General features: G+C 40.5%; 1 protein-coding gene across 3 annotated transcripts in view; it reads right to left on the bottom strand.

Annotated features, from left to right (window-relative positions):
- Positions 1-248: 248 nt before the first annotated feature.
- The window catches only part of ckap5 (cytoskeleton associated protein 5), a 108,300-nt gene continuing 84,022 nt past the window's right edge, over positions 249-24,526 (bottom strand). For 2 of the 3 annotated variants that reach the window (XM_061821761.1, XM_061821762.1), the window contains 9 exons: positions 23,701-23,880; positions 23,433-23,620; positions 12,421-12,496; positions 12,166-12,354; positions 11,645-11,779; positions 10,869-10,952; positions 4,849-5,008; positions 4,656-4,774; positions 249-2,057 (listed from right to left, as the gene is read on the bottom strand). In XM_061821761.1, coding sequence (XP_061677745.1) covers positions 1,800-2,057; positions 4,656-4,774; positions 4,849-5,008; positions 10,869-10,952; positions 11,645-11,779; positions 12,166-12,354; positions 12,421-12,496; positions 23,433-23,620; positions 23,701-23,880 — 1,389 coding nt within the window. In that variant the 3' untranslated portion in view covers positions 249-1,799. Of the gene's footprint in view, positions 2,058-4,655; positions 4,775-4,848; positions 5,009-9,346; positions 9,621-10,868; positions 10,953-11,644; positions 11,780-12,165; positions 12,355-12,420; positions 12,497-23,432; positions 23,621-23,700; positions 23,881-24,526 lie in introns of those variants that run through there. The other variant, XM_061821763.1, reaches the window with a different exon arrangement.

Genomic DNA, 24,526 nt, shown 5'->3' with positions numbered 1-24,526 from the left:
AAATGTACAAAAACATTTGTGGTAGTTATGTAGTTCCCATTCTTGTGATTTAGTTAAGACATTTAACCAACTCTTAAAATTAAAGGATCCACTTTTTCCTCACACATTATGCATCCATTCATTTAAAATTACATTGAAATCCATTTTGAAACACATACTCCCTGTCCAAAAACCAGTAAGAAGTTCTAAATCAGACAATACAAATACTTGAAAAAACCCTAGGGAAAAAAATTGTCTGATTCAGCATCTTGTTTATGCAATGCAAACTTTATTTACATGACAAAAATCAAAACAACCACATGTAATGCCATGCTCTTTCCACCCCGGGCAGCGAGAATTTCCTTCAGTGGGATGAAGAGCGGAACATAAGAGTTGTTTTGAAGCACTTTTTGTGACGCCAATATTAGCTTTGGAGTCGTGCTCCAAAGAACCGAGTGTGAAACGAAAACATTAGTACATACAAACATTATTTACAGGCACTCACAGTGTCCACGCTAAAGATGAACAGTAAAAATTGTATTATCCTTGTCATAGTTAATATGCCAAGATGTGCTTGGCCGCTACAATGGCGAGAACGGGTGAGGAGCAACGAGTGGGCTACGTATTTCACATGAACGGCAAATGTGGATCCATGGAGAAAACCAGAATAGTCTTTGTGTAGTTTAGGGAGAACTATCGATACTGTAATCCCTCAAGTGCAGCTATATGCGACTTTAGCCCTCAGGTAGTAGACAACGCAGTCTTGGAGACTGAAGAACAAAATGTCTTGAGCTAACCAAAACCCATTATATTAGCTTGACTAATATAGAGTTGTAGCCTTGTAATTGCTGCATTGTCAAAATTCAGATTGGTCTTGTTCCTATAGCTGTCAAAATCAGAATGTAGCAGCCGGATGGAAAATGCTTCAATTGAATTTTGCAATTTGTTTACTAATATGTATTCATAGACCAAAAGCTAATTGAAGTGTAAAACAAATTTTAATTTGAGAACACAGCCGCTAATTTGTTACAGAAATGTTTAGAGTCCCACCTCAAATAAAGACCACTAGAATCTCAAGGATTTTGCACGTATGGTAATTTACATTGGTTGCTGCAGTTTACAATAACTGACCAAAAGTACATTACGTTGCCAATTTGGTATTTTTATTTATTTTTCTTTGTATCCAAAATTAAACTTTTTCAAGGTTTTCCGAGTGTGCACTTGTGATCGTGTTCTTAGTAATATGATGCTGTCAACCAGTTCAGTGTAGTCTGCCTCTTGCCCAAAGTCAGCCTGTATAGGAGACAGCTCACTTGTGACCCCACTCAGATGGATGGTTGGATCTCATGATAATACCAAAGACTGTGATACGAGCTTTCATATTGTTTCACCTCTGGCCCACACACAGCACAGTCGACATCAACACATGCCATTATGGCTCGGCACATCATGAAGGGCAACAATCGAAGGCCAGGGGGTGACTGTGCAACTTGTCATTCACAGTCAAAACAGCCTGAAAACGCCAAGAGAAAGTATCAACTTTTTAATTGGATAAAAACAATGGCTCCCTTCAGTTGAGACAGCTGTGCAATTTGCATAAAACGTAAGTAAATGTAGCTTTAAGCAGACAGATGAGAATTTAAAAAAAAAAAAAAAAATGAATTATGTACTGAATTTAGAAGACGTTTTATACATGAGAAGAGTGGCTTTTAGGTTCCAAATGCTTACGTCCATCTATTGGAGTAGGAAGAGAAACACAATGTGCCATAAAACAAAGATGCAACTGGTTTCTACCAACAGATGATTGAATTGCCGCGTTTCTATTCCCGGTTATTCTTGATACGCTCCAGACGTTTCTTCAGGTCACCCAGATTGGCCGCTGGAGAGGTTGACCGAGTGTGTACGTTTGACGATGAGCGGGGCTTAACGTTGTGTTCCTGCTGATAGAGCTCTCTGGATTCTTTGAGCTGTGATAGCTTGCTATGGAGCATGTCAGTGGAGGACGCCACTGATGGCTTGGATGAGAGCAAAGAGGAGATTGGGGGTCGCTGTTGTTCATCATCACTCCCACTCATACTCTGCAACAGATGTGCAAAAGACAAGTGTTTGAGTCTAAACACGAACTATATGGCCTATTCTTCAGGTGGGCTTCCATGTACAAGTAAATTCAGACATGCAAACAGCAAAGGCATTAAAACGTGACGGCAATAAATGAGCCTGGCCCATCTCCACCTGCATCTCATGCTTGCTTCAAGCTGTGCTACATGAATCACATCTTCCTCTCAGTAATCACATTCTGGGAAAAAAACCCAGACTAAAATCATTGCCTGTGACACTTCATTTTTCATGATTAACTTCAAAGGCTAATCCCAATGCATAAACCAGGAAAATATCTAGTACAATATATTTTTTTCTGTTTTAATTGACCCTTTCTGAAATTTAAGTTAGTTAATTCTGTGTACTACTGTATTAACTCGTCAACAATGTTACAGTTGCTTCACTGTTCCACTGAGGACCAAAACCAGGGCCACGACCCTCAGTAATTTATCACAAAAATAAAAAAAAAAAAAAAAAAAAAAAAAATCAACAAATACCACACTGAAAATACTCACATACATAAAGCCCAGGTGTCATCCCTATAAACATTCTAAAATAGATATTGTAATGAAAAATCCATATAACATTCACTTCAATGTCTATACGAAAAAATACATGTGAGCGGAGAGCGCGTCATCCATGCGCAAAGTTGCAGAAGTGTCATTCTACGATATCCAAGTGGTCACCATAATGGGTGCATGCTCCGTCCGTGACGTCACCCGGACAAAACACGCCCCTTCTGACAAGGAAGCTCTTTTCGAAAAGGAGAACACCACACAACCGAGTGAAGTTACCGGGTGAATATTATAGTATTGCTTCGAGCCCTCGGGGTAATATTACACTATTGTTCCTAGCCATATTCAGATGATATGCGATCACGGCCAAACCGCATCGCCATCCGATCCACTTCTGCGGTGGAGATGAGCCATCGCGCCTCTTCGCAGCCGGCCAGTGTGGCTTATGATGGAGCCGAGCGGTGCTGCTTTAGGGGGTTGTTCATAGACGGCGCAGTACGCGATGAACAACACAGTCGCCCCGGGGCGCTTTACTGCGCGCACGCGGCTAAGTGAAACATTCTCGGCTGGGTTCTTCAGAGCCGGCCCCGTCCGCAAAGCCCAACACACAGCCTTCGCAAAAGCCGTGAACTCCGAATGCGACGCCTCAGCCAATCGGCGCCGTGGTGCCATACAATGGAGCCGAGCCGTGCTGCTTTTAGGGGGATGTTCGTAGCTGCCGCAGTAGTCGGAGGAACACAGTCGAGCCACATTACTGCGCGCACGCGGCTGAGTGAGGCATTCTTGGCTGGGTTCTTCAGAGTCGCCGCCGTCCGCATAGCAGCCCGACGCGCACATCGACATATTTCGTACGCGGATCTTTTGTTACGTTATGAGAGACCGATTACGTGGTCCGCCCCAAACTATTATTTTTTTTTTTAGTAGCTGTATACACACCTACCTGTTATTTGGAACCCACGAAGCTCTCGTCCTCTGCACCCGTGCAATCCATTTTTCACGACGAACCGGGTCTCTTGCAAACTTATGAAGGGTAAATCCATTCTCCCGAGTGTTCAAGCAATGTCCAGCATTGCAACGAGTCGGCATTTTGGCTAACACGAAGGAACAACGAGCTACCTTCCCGGAGGTAAAACTAATGGAAACAAACGAGTCCACTAGGGGGCCCCGGTATCCTTTACGTCACTTCCTGCTTCTTCTCGAAAACAAATCCCTCAAGAGGATTTTCATGGCGGGAGTTACAAAAAGCTGTATACGTCAAAATCATGTTTTGTGGTGAAAAAACACTAGGACCCATATTAGCTGACGTTTTTTCATTAATAACATACTAAAAATCATCCATTTCATGACAGTAGCCCTTTAATAGTGAGTAACTTCTGATATTTGTTTCCCCACCATAGCATGAGCAGCAATTTATATATATATATATAAAAAAAAAAAAGTACACTGATGTTGCTGTGTGTATATGCACAGTGTATTCAAGTTACAAGTGAGCTGAAACATCGACATTAGGGCAGAGAGTGCCAGACAACTACTACAATACTGTTATTTTTGTTTCTTGTATATGTAATCAAGAGTAGCGTGTCATTGCCTTCATGGTAGTGATGACCTTCCCAACATGGCCACCATATATGCAGAACAATTAGTGGGGCAGGCATATCTAGTGTGAATATCTGTCCAGGAAGGGAAGCCCAATGGAAGACATTTCGTCAAGTCCTGTGACTTTGAGCACACAGGCGGAACCTGCAACCTGTATCTGTCCTGCCACTTATTCGTCTGCCGCAGAGTAAGATTCCCAAATGCATCTGGATGTTGATGGTGGCTATGTGCGATTGATCGAGCTGCCAGCGTTCAAGGAGTGTAAAATATGTAAAATAAAAAAATGTAAAATATGACAGTGAACTTTGTTTAAAAACGATGAAAAGATTTGAGTCCCATTTTGCAACCATATTTTTTAAAAATCGGCGATTATAAACTGACAGAAAACTTACATTTCACAATGCACTTCTCTCATGTTAAACAGTTATAAAATGAAGATTGGTAGGAGTGACGGGAGGAGAAACTCACCCGAGTGTTCTCCAGGCCTTGTCTCTGTCGTAGGATCTTGAGTCTCTCGTAGTAGACCGCTGGCTTCAGATCGTCGTCATTACTGCTCAGACTCCTGTCGGCAACATGCTGTGCAATCACTGCAAAAACCACGTTACTTTACACTTCAATCTGCCCGTAAAGCTCAGTGACAATTTTTGTCTGCACTTTCCACCTGTTGGGTTTTGGATGCGAGGTTTGCCTTCTCGTTCCGATTCGATCATGCGAAGGCCTCGCTCCACGTAACTCTGGAAGAATGGGGATGCGGTCTTGAGGAAGGGCTCAAGGTCCACATCGGAACACTTCTGTTTGTACTCATACAGCTCTGTTAAACCCTAGGGATATTTAGAAGATATTTAAAAACCATTCACAAACACAGCAAACGATAGCACATCTGCCTTACAACTCTGAGGACTGGGGTTCAAATCGGCCACCTGTGTGGAGTTTTCCATGTTCTCTCCACATCCGTGTGGTTTCTCCATATACAGTGTTACCTTATTTGCGGGGATTACTGTGGGACCTTAATTTCCAAAAGACTTGCAATATTTAGTTTCAAAGAACAGAACTTTGGACCTCTCAGCAGCAGCCCAGGTGAGACGCGTCACACACTGTCGTCTTCTTCAGGAGTGGCTTGACATAGGGAATGCTACAGCTGAAGCCGAGTCTTTCATGTCCGTGCATGGTGGTTTCTGAAGCACTGACACCAGCTTCAGTTCATTCTCGTCAATTTCCCCCACATTTTTGAATGAGTTAGTTTTGCAATTCTCTCCAGGGTGTAGCTACCCAAACTGCTTGTAAAGTTTTTTTTACCCACCACATCTTTTTATTTCCTTCACCTCCCTATTAACGTGCTTGAAACAGAGCTCTGTAAACAGCCAGACTATGGTGCAACAACCTGAGGTATCTTGCCCTCCTTGTGTATAATGTCAATTATTGTTTTTTGGACAATTATCAGGTCAGCAGTCTTCCCCCGTGATTGTGTAACCTACAGAACTTTAAAGACCTTTGCAGGTGCTTTGAGTTAAGTAGCTGATTTGAGTGTGGCACCAGGTGTAATTCAATATTGTTCCCCTCCACAATACTCAAATTTTCTGAGATACTCAATTTGGGTTTTTCATAAATTCCGTGAGAATCAACATTAAAAGAAACATAAATGTCAGTCAGTGTGAAATCTGTGCGAAATGAATACAAGTTTGAATTTCTGAACTGAAATACTGAAGTGTATGGAAGGTACTCAATGCAGCTTTTGCTAGTATTATACATTTTTTCATCTGGAATTCAAATCTGAAATCAGTTACGAAGGAAACATTTTTATTTTTCGATTACTGGTAAAAAATGATCGCACATCTGGAAAGGATGGAAATGATGCGGAAACAGTCTAGTAGGAACGTGACTTCAGAACCAATGACAACAATGGCGAGCATTGGAATGCACTGTAATGTTTCGAGTGATGAACACTATTCTGAAGGGTCCCACGGAGACGGTGAAGAATACGAACTTTATAAAGGCATTAAAGGTTAGCAATTTGAGCCAGTTAGACAGCATACACGTTCAAATGCTTACAAAATGGCTGCCCATGAAGAAAGAGCTGAGCATGCAAGGAGCAGGACATGCCTCTTGTTGGAAACAAAGACTGGTAAGCATTTGTGAAGTTTCTGTTTGGTTTAGTTAGTCATAAACTGATAAATAGTAAAGGCTTCGATATCCTGAATGTACATAAAGTTTTCGGTCTTGTTTTAAAATTATGCAAACACTGTGTATTTCGCAAATAGGTTTGCGACCACCCGGCCGTTCATTGTACAGCCCGATGGATCTGCCTGTGCTTGTATGACAAACTATCTGGAGTATGATGTGGGTCACTAATTTGAGTGTACAAGGCCCGTTTATTATCGCACCAAAAAACATTTAACGTAGTCCACAGTCTAATTTGGTATATTTTCACAAGGATTTTAATGAACAAAATTCGTTTAAAATGTTGCCACGTTAATTTGAAAGCAATAGCCGGTGATACCTTGCTTCACCGTGAATATAATTTGTTGTAAACTGATGCCATAACCAGACAGTACCCAGAGCCGTCCAAACCTCATTTTAATCAAAATTTTCCCAAGATGTCATGAGCAAAACCGCAAAACTTTATACTGAAAGCTGTAAACCAGTATCTTGTGGTTTTGTTTGGGCACTAAATGCTTAAAATACAAATATAAAAGGGGTGCATGGTTCTGTTTAGTGGACTGATATGGGTCTTTGAGCTGTAGAAGTTTGGAAATGTGAACAGAAAATGGGTGATTATCCAGACCATCTACAGTGCATGACGGAGCACCCAGGATTTATTGGTAGCTGTCTGAACACATGGGTACTGGAGGTTGCCTTTTTACAACTCAGGCAACAGTATCGGCAGCGACTGGATTTTCCACAGCATGAGTGAGAGCTCATTTAAAAATTGTGATTTTTCCTAATCAGCCCAGCTTTTTGACATTTACAGTGAAGAAAATAAGTATTTGAACACACTGCTACATTGCAAGTTCTCCCACTTCGAAATTATGGAAGGGTCTGCCTGGGAATACCAGGTGCTGTAGGATTCTCTCCCCGGCTAAATGCAGTGCGGTTGCGTTAGGAAGGGCATCTGGCGTAAAACTGTCAAATAAATATGCATTCATCTAAGATGACGCGCTGTGGCGACCCCTAACGGGACAAGCTGAAAGGCAAAGAAGAAGAACAGCATGTCCACTGTGAGAGAGATAATCTAAAAACAAAAATCAGGAAATCACAATGTATGATTTTTTTTTACAATTTGTGTGATATAGCTGCAAATAAGTATTTGAACACCTGAGAAAACCAATGTAAATATTTGGTACAGTAGCTTTTGTTTGCAATTTCAGAGGTCAAACGTTTCCTGTAGTTGTTCACCAGGTTTGCACACAGCAGGAGGGATTTTGGAGTTTCAGCTCCCTCCAAATATTTTCGTTTGGGTTTAAGTCTGGAGACTGGCAAGGCCACGCAAGAACCTTGATATGCTTCGTACGGCTGCCACGCCTTTGTTTTCCCGGCTGTGTGCTTTGGGTCAATGTCATGTTGAAAGAGCCAGCCAAGACCCATCTTTAATGCTCTGACTGAGGGAAAGATTGTTTCCCAAAATCTCACAATACATGGCTGTGGTCATCCTCTCCTTCATATAGAGCAGTCGTCCTGTCCAATGTGCAGAAAAACACCCCCAAAGCATGATGCTACCACCCCCATGCTTCACAGTAGGGATGGTGTTCTTGGGATGGAACGCATCATTCCTCTTCCTCCAAACACGGTTAGTGGAATTATGACCAAAAAGTTCCATTTTGGTCTCATCTGACTACAAAACTCTCTCACGTGACTCTGTATCATCCAAATGCTCATTGGCAAACTTAAGAGGGGCCTTGACATGTGCTGGTTTAAGCAGTGCAACCTACCGTGCCATGTATGATTTCAAACCATGTCTGAAGTGTATTACCAACAGTCACCTTGGAAACGGTGGTCCCAGCTCTTTTCAGGTCATTGACCAAGTCCTGTCGTGTAGTCCTGGGCTGATTCATCACCTTCCTAAGGATCATTGAGACCCCCACGAGGTGATAACTTGCATGGGGCTCCACTCTGAGATTGAGTCATGTTTAGCTTCTTCCATTTTCTAATGATTGCTCCAACAGTGGACCTTTTTTCACCAAGCTGCTTGGCAATATCTCCGAAACCCTTTCCTGCCATGTGGAGTTGTACAATTTTGTTTCTGGTGTCTTTGGACAGCTCTTTGGTCTTAGCCATGTTACAAGTTTGAGTCTTACTGATTGTATAGGGTGGACAGGTGTCTTAATGCAGCTAACGACCTGACACAGGTGCATCTGATTCAGTATAACACATGGAGTGGAGGTGGACTTTTAAAGGCGGACTAACAGGTCTTTGAGGGTTAGAATTCTAGCTGATAGGTGTTCAAATACTAATTTGCAACTGTATAAAACAAATTGTGAAAAAAAAAATTCATTGTGATTTCTGGATTTTTCTTTTTCCTCTAACAGTGGACATGCACCAACGATGAAAATTTCAGACGCCTCCATGATTTCTTAGTGGGAGAAACTGCAATATAGCAGGGTGTTGAAATACTTATTTTCTTCACTGTACATTTATCCATCCATCCATTTTCTTCATCACTTATCCTCACAGGGGTCACGGGAGTGCTGAGCCTATCCCAGCTGTCATAATGTAGAAGGACCTGGACATCGTGGAGAAAACTCACATGCAAAGGGAGAACATGCAAACTCCACAAAGGTGGGGCCAGCATTGAACCTGGGTCCACATAATTGTGAGACCAACGCTTTGCAGCTGCGCCTCTGTCGCCCTGCTAAAAGCAGCATTTGTCCAATCAATGCTTGTTCAAACAAAGTCCCATTCTGAAAGTTTATATATTTTCAGGTTAATGAGACATACTGCTTATAGATAGCTTGTGACATGGTGTTGGGGAATTTTTGGCAGAAATAACCACGTGCCACTTCCATCCTGCTGTGTCAAAGAGTCGTGACACCTTTCCTAATCCAAAGGGACAAGAGTACACGCGATTTAATTGGTCTACATAATGATTTTTTTTGTGTGTAAATGCTGATGTATATGTTTGTATATGAAGTAAACTTACACCACAGAACTACAATCAGCGTTTTTATTGAACGGTATGCTTATATTATATAATATTTTACATAAAATTTGCACAGAATTATTATTTGGTCTTCAATAAGATTTTTTTGAGAACACCTGAGGTAGAAATACATGTTGCAGTATTCTTTCTACTGTCGGAAAGATGTCTCCCATTTTCACGAATAGGTACTTCATCAGTCTGGCAACTTTTGGAATGGACCAAAGATGGAGATTCAGCATCTGCTGGTTTGATGTCAACCTCTTGCGCAGACGATGCTTCCTGCAACATCTGTAATTAATCTAGAAAAATAACGTTCAAAGTTTATAAAAGAAAAAAAAATGTGTAGAAAAAGCAGTTTCATTTCAATCCATTTCATGTGCACAAATTATTTTTGATAAATTGCAAACAGGTCTCCTGTGAGTGACTCATTTGTAATACAGCTTGTTATAATACTATGTAGTATTTTCTGAAAATTAAAAACCCTGCACAAACAAATAAAAGGTTTGTATACATCCATCCATTTTCTAAGCCGCTTATCCACACAAGGGTCGCAAGTGCTGGAGCCTATCCCAGCTGTCAACGGGCAGGAGGCGGGGTACACCCTGAACTGGTTGCCAGGCAATTACAGGGCACAGAGACAAACAGCCACACTCAAATCACACCTAGGGGCAACTTAGAGTGTCCAATTAATGTTGCATGTTTTTGGGATGTGGGAGGAAATCGGAATGCCCGGAGAAAACCCACGCAGGCACGGGAGAACATGCAAACTCCACATAGGGAGGGCTGGGATTGAACATGGGTCCTCAGCACTGTGAGGCTAACATTTTCCAGCACCACCGTGTCACCATTTGTACACAATATTATCCTGTTTTACTAGTTGTGAATGGTCAAACAATTTGTGGTAATAAAATATTTTTCACTTAGACGTGCATATTTCGTTCAACCATGTCAACAGTGTTCAAAGTTTTCAGGAAATAAAACAAACATACCTTTGCAACTTGTCTTTTAACAAAAGCTCTTCGCAGTTTTGTTACTTTCTATGGGAGAGGGGCTGATTTTGTCGAAGCGTGTCCAAGTTCAGCGCCTGATCCAAGTTCCCATTTCGTGATTTTAGCAACACAGATCTGTTCAGGTGTCGCAACTGGCTGTATCGTAGACACTGATCCGAGTTTTAACATTGAAAACTCCACCAGTAAAAGAGTCCGGGGTGAAATGTTCACTGCATATGACAGAAGGCTGACCGGGGAATTCACAAAATGAGTGTTTTTTTTTTTTTTTTAGGTGTAAACCAGCGAGGCTCCATGCTAATCCTCATCCCTGCAGTGACGTCAGAGGCTACTCCCCCTGAATTAGTAGTTTTTCCAGGTAAGGGAAACTAGGTCAAAGTTTGCAGACTTTAATTCATAAACATTTTTTGGTAAAAACATTGAAGAGGATATGGATTTTATGGTACACTTGAACATATATTTTTGTCTAGATAAGATAATATGCCTAAGAAATTAGACATTCCAAAGACTTTTAAGATTTGCTAAAATGATCAAACTGACCTCTTTAGTGTTTTCCTTGGAGCCAATCTTCTTAAAAATTTCAGCCAGAATGTCACGGACCTTTGCCTTTGACATCCCATCCTCCTAGGAACAAATAACGTTTTAAATGTCTGAAACTGAAAGTCTATGAAGAATAACATAAATCAACCAGCATTTTTTTTTCTACCTCAATCTTTATACATTTTTTTTAACAGTAGCAAACCGAAAGACGAGAAAAATGTGGTGTATTGAACTGTTGACTGCTATGTTTTACTCAGACATGCAAACACTAAAATCATGAAAAAGGTGACCAAAAAAAAAAGTGCGTGGGGGGATCCCCAGGCAAATAATTTTTTTTAACAAATTATATAAGATGGAAAACTTTGAAGAGCACAAAGAGGCAAAATACATTTTATTCATGCAGAAAAAAAAAAACCAGACCGCTCAAGTACATGTACAAATTTAAGATAAAAATGTCTTTGCATTTTTGTTTTGGCCGAGAACTTGAGCCACATCCACCTGCACCTTATGCAGCTATACAATTCACGTAGATGACCTATTTTCAGTTCAAATCTGGAAAATATTCCCCTGAACCTCAAGAAACACAGCACACACACAAAAAAAAAAAAAAAAAAAAAAAAAAATATATATATATATATATATATATATATATATATATATATAAAATCAGTTTCATTTATAGTTCAACTGAACTCTACTCTCTTTGAATGAATTTATTGCTTGTAAACAATGCACCACTTAATGCATGCAAATCATTTGTGTTTAGTGTTACTCACCATGAGCAGACCACCCTTTTCGTTACCTCGGTCACTCTTGCTACCAAACAGGTTACTGTGTTTGACAACCCGCCTTAAGTAGGCCTCTAATTCAGACTCATTACGGTTCTCGATCATTGAAAGGTGCTCCAGGATCTGGTGATTAAGCAAAAGATCAAGATCTCCATTTACAAAAACAAATCAATACCAAGATGACCTGAAAATAAATTACAGTTCAACAATTTAGCAAAAGCAAACAACTTCATACATAGAAGGGTTTTCCTGATTTTTAGGGTTGATTTGGAGGTGCACATTACATTCAGTGTATTATACATGAGAAGTTATGGGAACAGTCTTTTGTTTGGAAACCAGTCTGAACAACTCTTATGTACTTCACTGTGGCATTTTCTCGCCGATGTCCCTTAGCTACTGCGGTTCATATTTATTCTTTGTCCACTTCAGTGCTAAAATAAATTTTACTTAAAACAGAGGAGTCTGGAAGAAAAAAAAAACATTGATTCAAGGCGATAAAGGCTTTTTACCTTAGCCCCAGTAAGCTTGCAAAGGGTGTGTAGTAAAGTCTTGAGGGTCCTGTATGGAATGTCACTCTTGAGCTGCTGAAGATTCTCTGTGGTGAAAACCTTCATGATATTGTGGACATCGAATAAAATCCGATCAAGGTTAATGGTGTTGATGTTCTCCGGTAGGTGGCGGATCAGCCTCCACAGGCACTAAGTAAATAGACATGTCTCATTAGTTCCAATTAGACTTCAGGTTTGTAAAATCACGAGACTTGCCTTCATGACCAGTTCAGAGAACATGGGAGACACGGCTGCTGGGACCAAAGTGTCTTGGAGCATCACCAGCAAGGCACTGCAAAAAGTCAGATTGAGAGAATGTTCCCATCCTTTTTTAAGGCACTTTCACACTGCCAATGTACTGTATGCACTATGGTGTATTAGAGCTTTAAAAGAGGCAAATAAAATAGAGAAGTTGAAGTTCAACATTAAAGACTCACTGCCCAGATGCCATTAAGTTGAATGTTATCTTCCCAGTTACACTGATGTGAACACATCTAATTATCTGCTATAAATGTACGTTTCAGACACTGTTTACTTTGTTGAATTCTGTCTGAAAGGACAGGCAAATAAATCAAGCTCTTCTGTTTTCCCTCTATGCCATGAATGTGCCTTGAAGCCAGTGTGGATGTGGCTTTGATGACACTTGATTTCTGCCTTTAAATGGAATTAGACCAAAAACTGCCATGTGCGTGAATGATGAAAGACCAAAATTCTTAAAATGATTATAAATTAAGACATACATAAATACACACAAACACACACTCACACATTTACTGTATACACAGCATTGACAATTTGCACCTTTAAGTCAGTTGAGAAGAAGTCATTAAAAAGGTGGTAGCATTTGTTTCTGGCCACAATATTTGAGAGAGCAACACCAGTAGAAAGAGTTAAATCCATGAATAGTCTGGTTCTATGGCCTAACATACAGTGAAGAAAATAAGTACTGTATTTTCCGCACTATAGGCGCACCTAAAAGCCTTTAATTTTCTCAAAAGACGACAGTGGGCCTTATAATCTGGTGCGCCTTATAGTTCGGAAACTACGGCATTTGAACACCCTGCTGTATTGGAAGTTCTCCCACTTAGAAATCATGGAGGGGTCTGAAATTTTCATCATAGGTGCTTGTCCACTGTGAGAGATAATCCCCCCCCCCCCAAAAAAAAAAAATCCAGAAATCACAATGTATGATTTTTTTAAACATTTATTTGTGTGATACAGCTGCAAATAAATATTTGAACACCTGAGAAAAATAATTTTAATATATTGTACAGTAGCCTTTGCTTGCAATTACGGAGGTCAAACATTTCCTGTAGTTGTTCACCAGGTTTGCAAACACTGCAGGAGGGATTTTGGCCGAATCCTCCACACAGATCTTGTGGAGTTTCAGCTCTTCAGCTTTTCTATTGGGTTTAGGTCTAGAGATTGGCTAGGCCACGCAGAACCTTGATATGCTTTGTACGGAGCCATTCCTCGGTTTTCCTGGCTGTGCGCTTCGGATCAATGTCATGTTGAAAGCCCCAGCCACAACCCATCTTCAATGTTCTGACTGAGGGAAAGAGGTCGTTCACCAAAATTACAATACACAGCTGCAATCATCCTCTCCTTAATACAGTGGAGTCATCCTGTCCCATATGCAGAAAAAAAAATAAAACAAAGCATGATGCTGCCACTACCATAGTTCACAGTAGGGATGGTGTTCTTGGGATGGAACTCATCATCTTCCTCCAAACATGGTTGCTGGAATTATGACCAAAAAGTTCCATTTTGGTCTCATCTGACCACAAAACCCTCTCATATGACTCCTCTGTATCATCCAAATGGCCATTGGCAAACTTAAGACAGGCTTTGACATGCGCTGGTTTAAATACTTATTGCAGCTATATCACACAAATCGCTAAAAAGTCATACATTGTGATTTCTGGATTTTTCTTTTTAGATTATCTCTCTCTCAGTGGACATGCACCGACGAAGAACATTTCAGACCCCTCCATTGTTTTCTCAGAAGGACTTGCAATGTAGCAGGGTGGTCAAATACTTACTTTCTTCACTGTATAGCAGATGAAAAGTATTTAACACCTCAACATTTTCTCACTAAATATACTTTCAAAGGTGCTATTGACATGAAAATTTCACCAGATGTTGGGAACAACCAAAGTAATCTATATGCACAAAAATAATGCTACAAATTAGGTTGTGTGTAACAATGTGAAATGACAAGGAAAAGGTATTGAACACACCAATTAGTATTTAATACTGTGTAAAAAAAAAAAGAAAAAAGAAAAAAAAAAAGCCTTTGTTCGCAATGACAGGATCAAGATGCATCCTGTATGAAGAAACTAGTCGCACGAACCGCTCTTTAAGTTTGGACTACCCTAAGGAAATTTAAATTTAAAAAATAAATAAATAAATAAAGGATTTGTGGAGATGTGGCCAGAAGGGATTGTAGATAGTGAGACAGACACAGCCCGCATTCTCCTCTCGAACAGAAGTTCCTCATCTGAGGAGGGGCTGTCCCAACACTAAACAGGGTGCAGAGGAAAGAGAGCTTCGTGGGTTCCAAATAACAGGTAGGTGTGTATACAGCTACTAAAAAAAATAAGTTTGGGCGGACCACGTAATCGGTCTCTCATAAAGTAACAAAAGATCTGCATACGAAATATGTCGATGTGCGCGTCGGACGGCTGCGTCGCTTCGCCAATGAAGGCTGCGCTTCAGGCTCGCGGATGGCGGTGGCTCTGAAGAACCCAGCCAACAATGCCTCACTCAGCTGCATGCACGCAATAAAGCGCCTCGGCTCGACGGTGTTGTTCATCGCATACTGCGACGTCGATGAACCACCCCCTAAGGCAGCACGGCTTGGCTCCATGATAAGCCACCACGGCGTCGAAAATGAGCCTCACCAGCTGAGGCGGTGCGGCTTCGGCAGAGGCTATGCGTGGGGCTCGCGGACGATGGCGGCTTTTAAGAACGCAGCCGACAGTGTCTCACTCAGCCGCGTGCAGCGACAACGCAGTAAAGCGCCCTGGCTCGACGGTGTTGTTCATCGTGTACTGCGGCAGCTATGAACAACCAACTAAAACAGCACTGCTCAGCTCTGTGATAAGCCACCTCGAAAATGAGCCACACAGGCCGGCTGCGATGAGTCGCGATGGATCAGACGGGGAGGTGGTTTAGCCGTGAATGCATATCATCTGAATATGGCTTGATACAATAGTTTAATATTGCTGTGGTAACTTTACTCGGTTGTGTGGTGTTCTCCTTTTCGAAAAGAGCTTCAGTGTCAGAAGGAGTCTGTTCGTCTCCCATAGTAGGGTGCACCATGTTTTCATTGCCGAATGTCCGGGTGATGTCACGGACAGTGATTGCAGCCAATACGGCGACCACTTGGATATCGAAGAATGACACTTCTGCAACTTTGCGCATGGATGACGCGCTCTCCGCTCACATTTATTTTTTCGTACAGACATTGAAGTGAATAATGTTATATGGATTTTTCATTACAATATCTATTTTAGAATGTTTATAGGGATGACGACCTTTAAAACAAAAATAAATTTGATGAGCCACATAATGATTAGGAGAAAGGTTGATATATTGTGCAAAGAGAGCAGGTAGAAAGGTAATACGGTTAGAAGTTTAGGATCAGGGTTTAAATTATTTTATCGTAGAGTAGATGGGAAGAATTGAGGAGGGGTTATTTTAAAGGAAGAGCTGGCTAAGAACGTCTTAGAGGTGAAAAGAGCATCAGATCAAGTGATGAGGCTGAAAATTGGAAATTGAGGGTGCTATTAATAATGTGATTAGCAGCTATGCCCCACAGGTAGGATGTGACCTAGAGTTGAATACAGTTTTATAATGGCCCTATGAGTTAATCCATAACTACAATTTGGCCTGTGACTAAACACACCTGAGACCTCTGCTCAAGATCATCCAGACAGAAATAGCAGGTATTATTTCAACAAAGACCTGTTTTGCTAATTTTTTTAGCTTATTTGTGCTGCTTTGTTCAGATTAATTGTACCGGTGTAAGCAGTACTCGTAACTTCTGGTATTAACTACTGTAACCAATAAGAGACTACCTTAATGTCATGAAAACATTTGGTAGCACTTAAGGTGCCTGCATCTGTTTTTTCACTTTTTTTAATTTGCATTTTAGATGTTTAGGAGCAGGGTTTAAATTATTCAGCCACGGAGTAAATGGGAAGAGAAATGGAGTAGGGGTTACTTTAAAGGAAGAGCTGGCCAAGAATGTCTTGGAGGTGAAGAGAGTATCAGATCGAGTGATGAGACTAAAATTTGAAATTGAGGTTGTTATGTATAATGTGGTTAGCAGCTATGGGATGTGGCCAAGAGTTGAAAGAGAAATTCTGGAAGGAACTTGATGAAGCATTCCAGATAGAGAGAAAGTTGTGATTGGTGCAGATTGTAATGGACATGTTGGTGAAGGAAACTGCGGCGATGAAGACGTGATGGGTAAGTACGGCATCCAGGAAAGGAACTTTGAGGGACAGATGGTGGTGGATTTTGGAAAAAGTATGGAAATGGCAGTAGTGAAAACCTATTTCCAAAAGAGGCAGGAACATAGAGTGACCTACAAGAGCACCGGTAGAAGCACACCGGTGGATTATATTTTCTGCAGACGATGTAATCTGAAGGAGGTTACTGACTGGTAGTGGTAAGGGAGAGTGTTGCTCGACAGCATAGGATGGTGGTGTGTCAGATGACTGGTGGTGGGCAGGAGGATTATAAAGACAAAGGTAGAGCAGAGAACCATGTGGTGGAAGTTGTGAAAGGATGAATGTTGTGCGGCCTTCCAGAAAGAGGTAAGACAGGCTCTCGATGGACAGGAGGAGCTCCCTGAAGACTGGACTACTACAGTCAAGGTGATTTGAGAGACAAGCAGGAGAGTACTTGGTGTGTCTTCTGGCCGGAAAGGGGCGAAGGAGACTTGGTGGTGGTACCCCAAAATACACGAAGTCATACTAGGAAAGACATTAGCAAAGAAGAAGTGGGACACTGGGAGAACTGAGGAGAGGCAAAATGAATATGTTGAGATGCGACGTAGGGCAAAGTTTGAGGTGGGCAAGGCTACACAAGAAGCACATGATGACATGCACACCAGGTTGGACACGAAAGAAGGAGAAAAGGTTGGTGAGACAGAGGGATAGAGATGGGAGGGATGTGCAGAAGGTATGGGTGATTAAGGATAGAGATGGAAATGTGTTGACTGGTGCCAGTAGTGTGCTAAATAGATGGAAAGAATACTTTGAGAAGTTGATGTAAGTAAGTTTCTTTTGGCTTGTCCCTTTCGGGGTCGCCACAGCGTGTCATCTCAGATGAACGCACATTGAGAAGTTTGAGAAGTTGATAGATGAAGAAAATGAGAGAGAAGGAAGAGTTGAAGAGCCAAGTGTGAAGGACCAGGAAGAGGTAATGATTAGTAAGGGGAAGTTAGAAAGGCACTAAAGAGGATGAAAAATGGAAAGGCAGTTGGTCCTAATGATGGATGATGGATGGAAGCAGTTAGGAGAGGTCGCTGTGGAGTTTTTGACCAACTTATTCAACAGAATTCTGGCAGGTGAGAAGATGCCCGTAGAATGGAGAAGTGTACTAGTTCCCATTTTCAAGAACAAAGGCGATGTGCAGAGCTGTGGGAACTATCAAAGAATAAATTTGATGAGCCACATAATGAAGTTATAAGAAAGAGTAGTGGAGCCTAGACTGAGGACAGAAGTATCAGCGAGCAACAGTATGGTTTCATGCCTAGAAGGAGTACCACAGATGTATTATTTGCCTTGAGGATGCTAGTGGAAAATTATGGATGAGGTTAGATGAAGCTATTTTGTGTCTCTGTGGATCTAGAGAAAGCCTATGACAGAGTACCAAGAGAGGAACTGGGGTACTCCTTGCATAAGTCTGGTGGAGAAATATGTTAGAGTACTGCAGGACATGTATGACGGCAGCAGAACATAGGTGAGGTGTGCCGTAGGTGTGATAGAATAATTTAAGATGTAAGTGGGACTGCATCAGGGATAAGCTCTGAGCCACTTCCTGTTTGCTGTGGTAATGGATAGGCTGACAGATGATGTTAGACTGGAATCCCCCCGGACCATGATGTTCGCTGATATTGGTAAACAAATAGAATGCAAAGCAAGTTCCAATCCGCCGACAATATTCTTCTATCCATCAACAGGAATTAATTTCTGCTATCAATTCAACAAATTCCCAATCACATGGCAAAGCTCCTGAGTACACCAGAAAGATGATACAAAAGTTATACCTGTGAATTTTTTTAAAATTCATTCAATCAAATAGTCCACAATGTGATGGTGTGTAATCTTAAAATTTGACACTGGCACACCATCAACGATGAAGGCACAGACAATACGGTGCACAAAAAGCTAGTTCTATATTTTAAATACAGGGAGCAAAATAATCATAAAATTGATCAGGAGCATGATTCAGCTGTCAGCATGCACTGTAAAAGAATATTATGCAAGCAATTATTAAGTTTTGCACATAAAAAAAAAAGATTGGGATTTCATTGTACGGTTAAAAATAATTTGGAAGCGGGCTTTCAAATTTATAGCTGATAGTTGGCTTGGTTAACAATGTATATTTTGTGGAGTTAAAAAAATGTTAATTTGTCAAAAAAAAAAAAAAAAAAAAAAAAAGAAATTGTTCTCCAGAGTTCTGAATGGAATGTAAATGCTGTAATATCGGGAACCTATGGCTCGCGAGCCATACCTGCCTCTTTTGGTGGTTGCATAGGGCTCGCTGATCCCTCATAACGACATATTGTACATGTGATTTCAGGTACATGTCAGATAGAGGTTTGTCCTGGTGGAATTGCTGTAGTTTGGTGTGGGAGGCAAACATTGGCGGCAACGCAAATGATGCAAAGAGTTTGGCCTAATGGGGTTGCCTTAGTTTTTGCGTGCTAGTCGAAGTCCACAGATGCAGAAGATGGATCGTGTCAGAACAAATAACTATGGAAAGGCTTTTGACAAAGGTCGCTCAAAGAAAAAAAAAAAAAAAAGTGGAGTACCGAAGTTTTCAACAAGAATGGACAACCTTTATGGAGATGGAGGGTTCTGCTGTGTGTTTAAATTCACAGATGGGGAGTATGCCAAAACATTTGTATTCGACGTTGGCTATAAACATTTTGCCAACTTCGCATAAAGACAAGATAATCAAACAAATAAAAGACACGCCTTTGTCGGCAAGAACTGTTCATCATCGTACCAGCATGATGGTAAATCAAATTGAATTACGTTCACGAACGGATGGAAGTCTTAACGCCTGCGTGAAGCTTAATCAGACGATGTATGAACTCCAAAGCCATCAGCAAAACCCTGCAGCACTAGCTGTCGCATTAATGGTAAAAAGTACTTTTGTCATCATTGGTGAGCAACAGCGTAACAATGTTATTTAAAAAAATGTTAATTTATTATACTCTTCAAAGTGTTGGTCTTACATAAATGCACAAATAATACACTTGTACTTAGTTTTTAAAACACTGTATGGCTCTTTTGAAATTACATTTTAAAATGTTTTGCCTTTATGGCTCTTTCAGTCGAAAAGGTCGTCCCCTGCTGTAATCTGATTCTTTTAATAAGCCATGTAATATAAATGGATGAGACACGTCTGTTGCTGACAGTGGTCAAAGCTGCCTGCGTTTGTTCAGACATAAAACATTTGAGGAAACTGATTCACTATAAAATATTTTCCACATGTAAGGGCTTCAAGAGAAATGTTTACATGTGACGTTTGCATGGCATTAACACTCATTTAAAACTGAGCGATTAGTATTTTTCTACTTCTTACTGACTCAATAGGACCAAGCTATTGGATTCAATTGCAACCCTGAATAATCTATCAAATCACAATCAAAAGAAATTAAAATCAAATCGTGAGGTTCTTAATGTCCTGCCCATCTCTGTTAAAAGTAAATTAATGAAAAAAGTGACATTGAAATTTTGCACACTGGATGACAACGAACCCAAAAGCCTTTGGGAGAATGTCCTATGGACAGTCGAGACAAAATTGGACCTTTTTTTTTTTTTTTGCAATGTTTATCAGCTCTATGTTCACAGACTGAAAAATGAAGGATACCAAGAAAGGAATACTGCCCTCTACTGTAAAAAATTGAGGAGGCTCTGTTGTGTTAGGGTTAGGGACTGTTTTGCTGCATCTAGAAAAGGGTGTGTTGAACCTGTGCAGGGTAGAATGGAATCTGAAGGCTATCAAGATATTGTATTGATAAATGTTCCGCCAAGTGTTTAAAAAAAAAAAAACTGCCTCAGTTGCAGGCCATGGGTCTTCCAATAGGATAATGACCCACAAACCACTAAAAATTCCAAAGAATAACTGCGCAAAACATTGGACTATTCTGAAGAGTCCTTCTATGAGCCCTAATCTAAAGCCTAATGATTATATGTGGAATGATTTAAAACCAGACGTCTAGAGAAAGTGTCCTTCAAACCTTAGACAACGAGCAAAAAAGTACCTGCTGACAGATGCACAAGTTTCACCGAAAGCTACAAAAATCATTAGATTGCCTTAATAGGTTACACAACAAAATATTAGGGAATTTTTTTCAAAGGCTGTTTGAGTTTGTTTTTAAAACAATTGTTTTAAAAATGGGTCTAGTTTGTTTTCAATTAAAAAGCAATGTTTGAAATTCATTGGATAGTTGTATTATTACTTTTGCCAAATTAAAGTTATTTCCGTGACCATTGTGGGTTTTTCTCTCATTAACAGAGGCGTACCAAAGTTTTTGTGTTTATGAAAGCCTAACACAGCTTTGATGTTCAATGAAGATCGATATCAAAAAGTGTTTGACCCCTTCCTGATTTTTTACTGTATTCATGTTGTCCTATTATCAAGTGAATTTAAATATTAGTCAAAGACAATGAAACACAAAATGCAACTTTAAAATGTTTTTTTTAAGGCAGAAAAAACATTCAACCCTAAATAGTCCTGTGTGGAAAAGTAATTGCACACACTGCCACCCACTGCCCATGATTGATCATAAATTAGTTAAATTTCAGCGGCACGGTGGAGCAGCTGCTAAAGCGTTCGCATCCCAGTTCTGAGGACTCGGGTTCAATCCCGGCCCCGGCCGTGTGGAGTTTGGATGGTCTCCCCGTACCTGCATGGGTTTTCTCCGGGCACTCCAGTTACCTCCCACATCCCCAGAACATCCAACATTAATTGGACACTCTAAAATGTCCCTAGGTGTGATTGTGAGTGTCTCGATGTGCCCTGCAACTGGCTGGCAACCAGTTCAGGATGTACCCCACCACCTCTTGCCTGTTGACAGCTGCAGTACGATCTAGCACGCCCGACCAATGGACCTTTCCAACCTGTCAATCACTCGTACAATAATAGCCAATCACATAGCCGCATTCTCTTAACCCCTGGCTTGACACGCCTCTCTTGTCATCATGTCCCACAAGCAATTCTGATTATCGGTCGCTTGCGCTTGGAAAAGTTAATGTTACAAACAAAATTTTCCTCAGATGCGCTTGAGGAACTCTCAATTCTGATGAAAGATATCCTGCTGGGTTACAAGGGGCCCAGTTGATTCATTTACCAAAGCCTAAAGCACAGTTCAAGTGTCTACGATGGATTAAGGCTCGTGGAAGAGCGCGCGTACAACCAAGTGTGGACAATACCAGCAAATGCAAGACTGTATGTTCGAAGGTAAGTGAGGGAGAAGTATCTTCTCGGAGATTGATTTCATTACTATCAGTGCTTTATACAGTACATTGCAGGAGAGCAACTTTCACTTTGTTAGTGTATCACTGATCTGCTGAATGAAGTCTGTAATGTTTTATGACGACAAGTCGGGTTCGTGGTACATACAGTAAATGCGTGTTGTCATGCAAGAGAAATGTCTATTTGCCTATTTATAGCACATCGGACTTTTATGACAAAACTGGGTTCCTTTCTGACCAAAGTCAAATGAATACACCTATGATATTACTCGTGATCTTTCCAAGTAAAAAGTACTCATCCTGCTTTACATGTGCAGTACGATTCCACAATTTTATCCTGTTGGATTTCAATGTGAAGTTTGTGAGGCGTCAAACTTTTTTTTTTTTTTTTTTGCATCGATCGTTTCGCTGTAACGCTGACTTTGCATCCTGCTCCATCCAAAATCTTAATGCCGTGTACATATCCTTGCGTGAAATAGTTGAGACTTCCGACGAATTTGGTAAAAAACATACCCCAATATTATCTGGAATACGCGATAGAGAATCCAGTTCAAACCTGTTATGTTCAGTCGCCATTTCGGAAAATTGTGGGGCATGGCAACTGTCACTAAGGGGGGCGGAGCTGAAGATGGCCAGTCGGAAAGGTCCATTAGGTTTGGAGGGTAATTCCTTTTTCCCCCACACAGGGCCACGAAAGATTTGTATTTTTTCCCGTAAGTAATAAAAATAATTCAAAAAACTTTGTTTGTGTTTACTTGTGTTGTCTTTGTTCGATTTAGTTTGAAGAGGAAATATTTCAGTGTGACTCCCAAAAAAAAAAATATTTAAAAAATAAAAAAATAAATAAAATCAGGTGGGCAAACATTTTCACACTACTACTACAGATGCCGCTTTTATTTTGAAGGAGTAGTGATGCTTATGAACAATAAGTGCAGCGGCTGGCTTGACGTAGGCTTCTTGACTGGAGGCAGAGGTTGAATACATGATGGTTTGACCCAATTGTGATAGAATAGTGCTCAAAAAAAAAAAAAAAAAAAAAAAAAAAAAAATAGCTGTAGCGACCCAATATCCTGCTATGCGACTTTGGTTACATGAAGGCCACAAAAGCACTTGTGATGTTAATTTCTGTTAACAGAAGAGGGCAATATTGGCCAACATGGCAATTTATGTTTTTTTTTTTTTTTTTTTAAATTGAAATAAATAAATAAATCACAATAGCATGTTTAGATGAGTGGGGGCATAAATTTTAGGCTGAATTTACTTCCCCTTTCCAGCAAAGGCTAAATGGCTATTAGTTTCTCTGCTGCATCAACCTGAAACTCTTTACAACAAATAAAATGTTTTGCATTGCAATTGTCCCAGTCCCCCCTCCCCCTTTTTTTATTTTTGCTCACCTAAAAAAGTATATATTTAAATCATGAGATTTAAATAAAGGTTGAGAAGAAGACAGGTTCAACTTGATGTTTACATGCATCTGCTTAATAACATCCACAGCTCATTTACCTTATTATGTTGGTCTGGTCAGACTTTTCCAGGACTTTGACAACAAGCATGTTTACAGATCTGATGACCTGCTGCCCCTCCTCGGTTTCTTCCACTCTGCTGTCAAGTATCAATGTTATTAAGCCGTGCATTAGGTCCTTTAACACACCCATAGATGCCTCTCTTGCCAAAGACTCCAAAGAGAATAACTGAGGATGAGAAAATGCAGGTTGTGAATGCATCCATTGTATCCACCTCATATTCTAATATTAATGAGGAAGGGACTCACAGACAGCATGTTGCCAAGGATGCAGCTGTAGAGTTTAAATATTTCCTTCTTGTCCTGCCGGTCATCAGCCATGTGGGTATTATAAATGAGTCTCAGCTGCATGAAGGTGGCAATGAGGAACTGGTCAATGTGTCCTGACATGACCTCTGCCTTGTTCTCCTGCCATAATACTTCATCAATCTGTGAGGACAAAATTTTTTTTTTTTTTTTTTTTTCAGTATTTATAGTTTTATTAAGGGTGGCTAAAAATATCAATTCGGCAATGCACTGCATTTTCTCTTTCCAAAATGTAATATCAATTGTACATACCTGCTAAATTTATTCACCTCCTGGCCACAGGGACTTTGCAAGTGGTACCCGTTTTATAGACAGGAGCCAAACACAATGGATACTTCAATCAAACAGTGACCGCAAAAGCAGAAGTGTCAAGTGAACTTCAACTTATAAATCTGAGATCTGGGGTCATTTTGAATTCCCCTGTAAACCGGAACCCAAAAACGGACAAAAGATACTCCAACCACAATATGTAATTACAACAAACATGAATACACACAAGTCGCCACCTTTACAAATCTGTACATAGTTGAAAACAGCCAACTTTGAGTAATACAAGTAAAGCTACTGAACCTTACGTACGTAACACTTCATTTAATTAATGAGTCGGAATTTGTGTGAAATGTTCACCTGACTAGAGCCCCCGTAGGCAGGAGTACTGATTAACCAGTTAACATCTGGGCTAATTATGTGGGCCAATAAATGGCATTTTGTCTTATTAACATTAAGTCTTTTTTAATCACCAGTGAAATTGGTACTGGGTTATTTTCGG

This window comes from Syngnathoides biaculeatus, chromosome 6, assembly GCF_019802595.1.
Source record: "Syngnathoides biaculeatus isolate LvHL_M chromosome 6, ASM1980259v1, whole genome shotgun sequence".
Classification (NCBI taxonomy): Eukaryota; Metazoa; Chordata; class Actinopteri; order Syngnathiformes; family Syngnathidae; genus Syngnathoides; species Syngnathoides biaculeatus.
The sequence above is the reverse complement of the archived record's forward strand: the minus strand, read 5'-3'. Positions and strand labels throughout refer to the sequence as shown.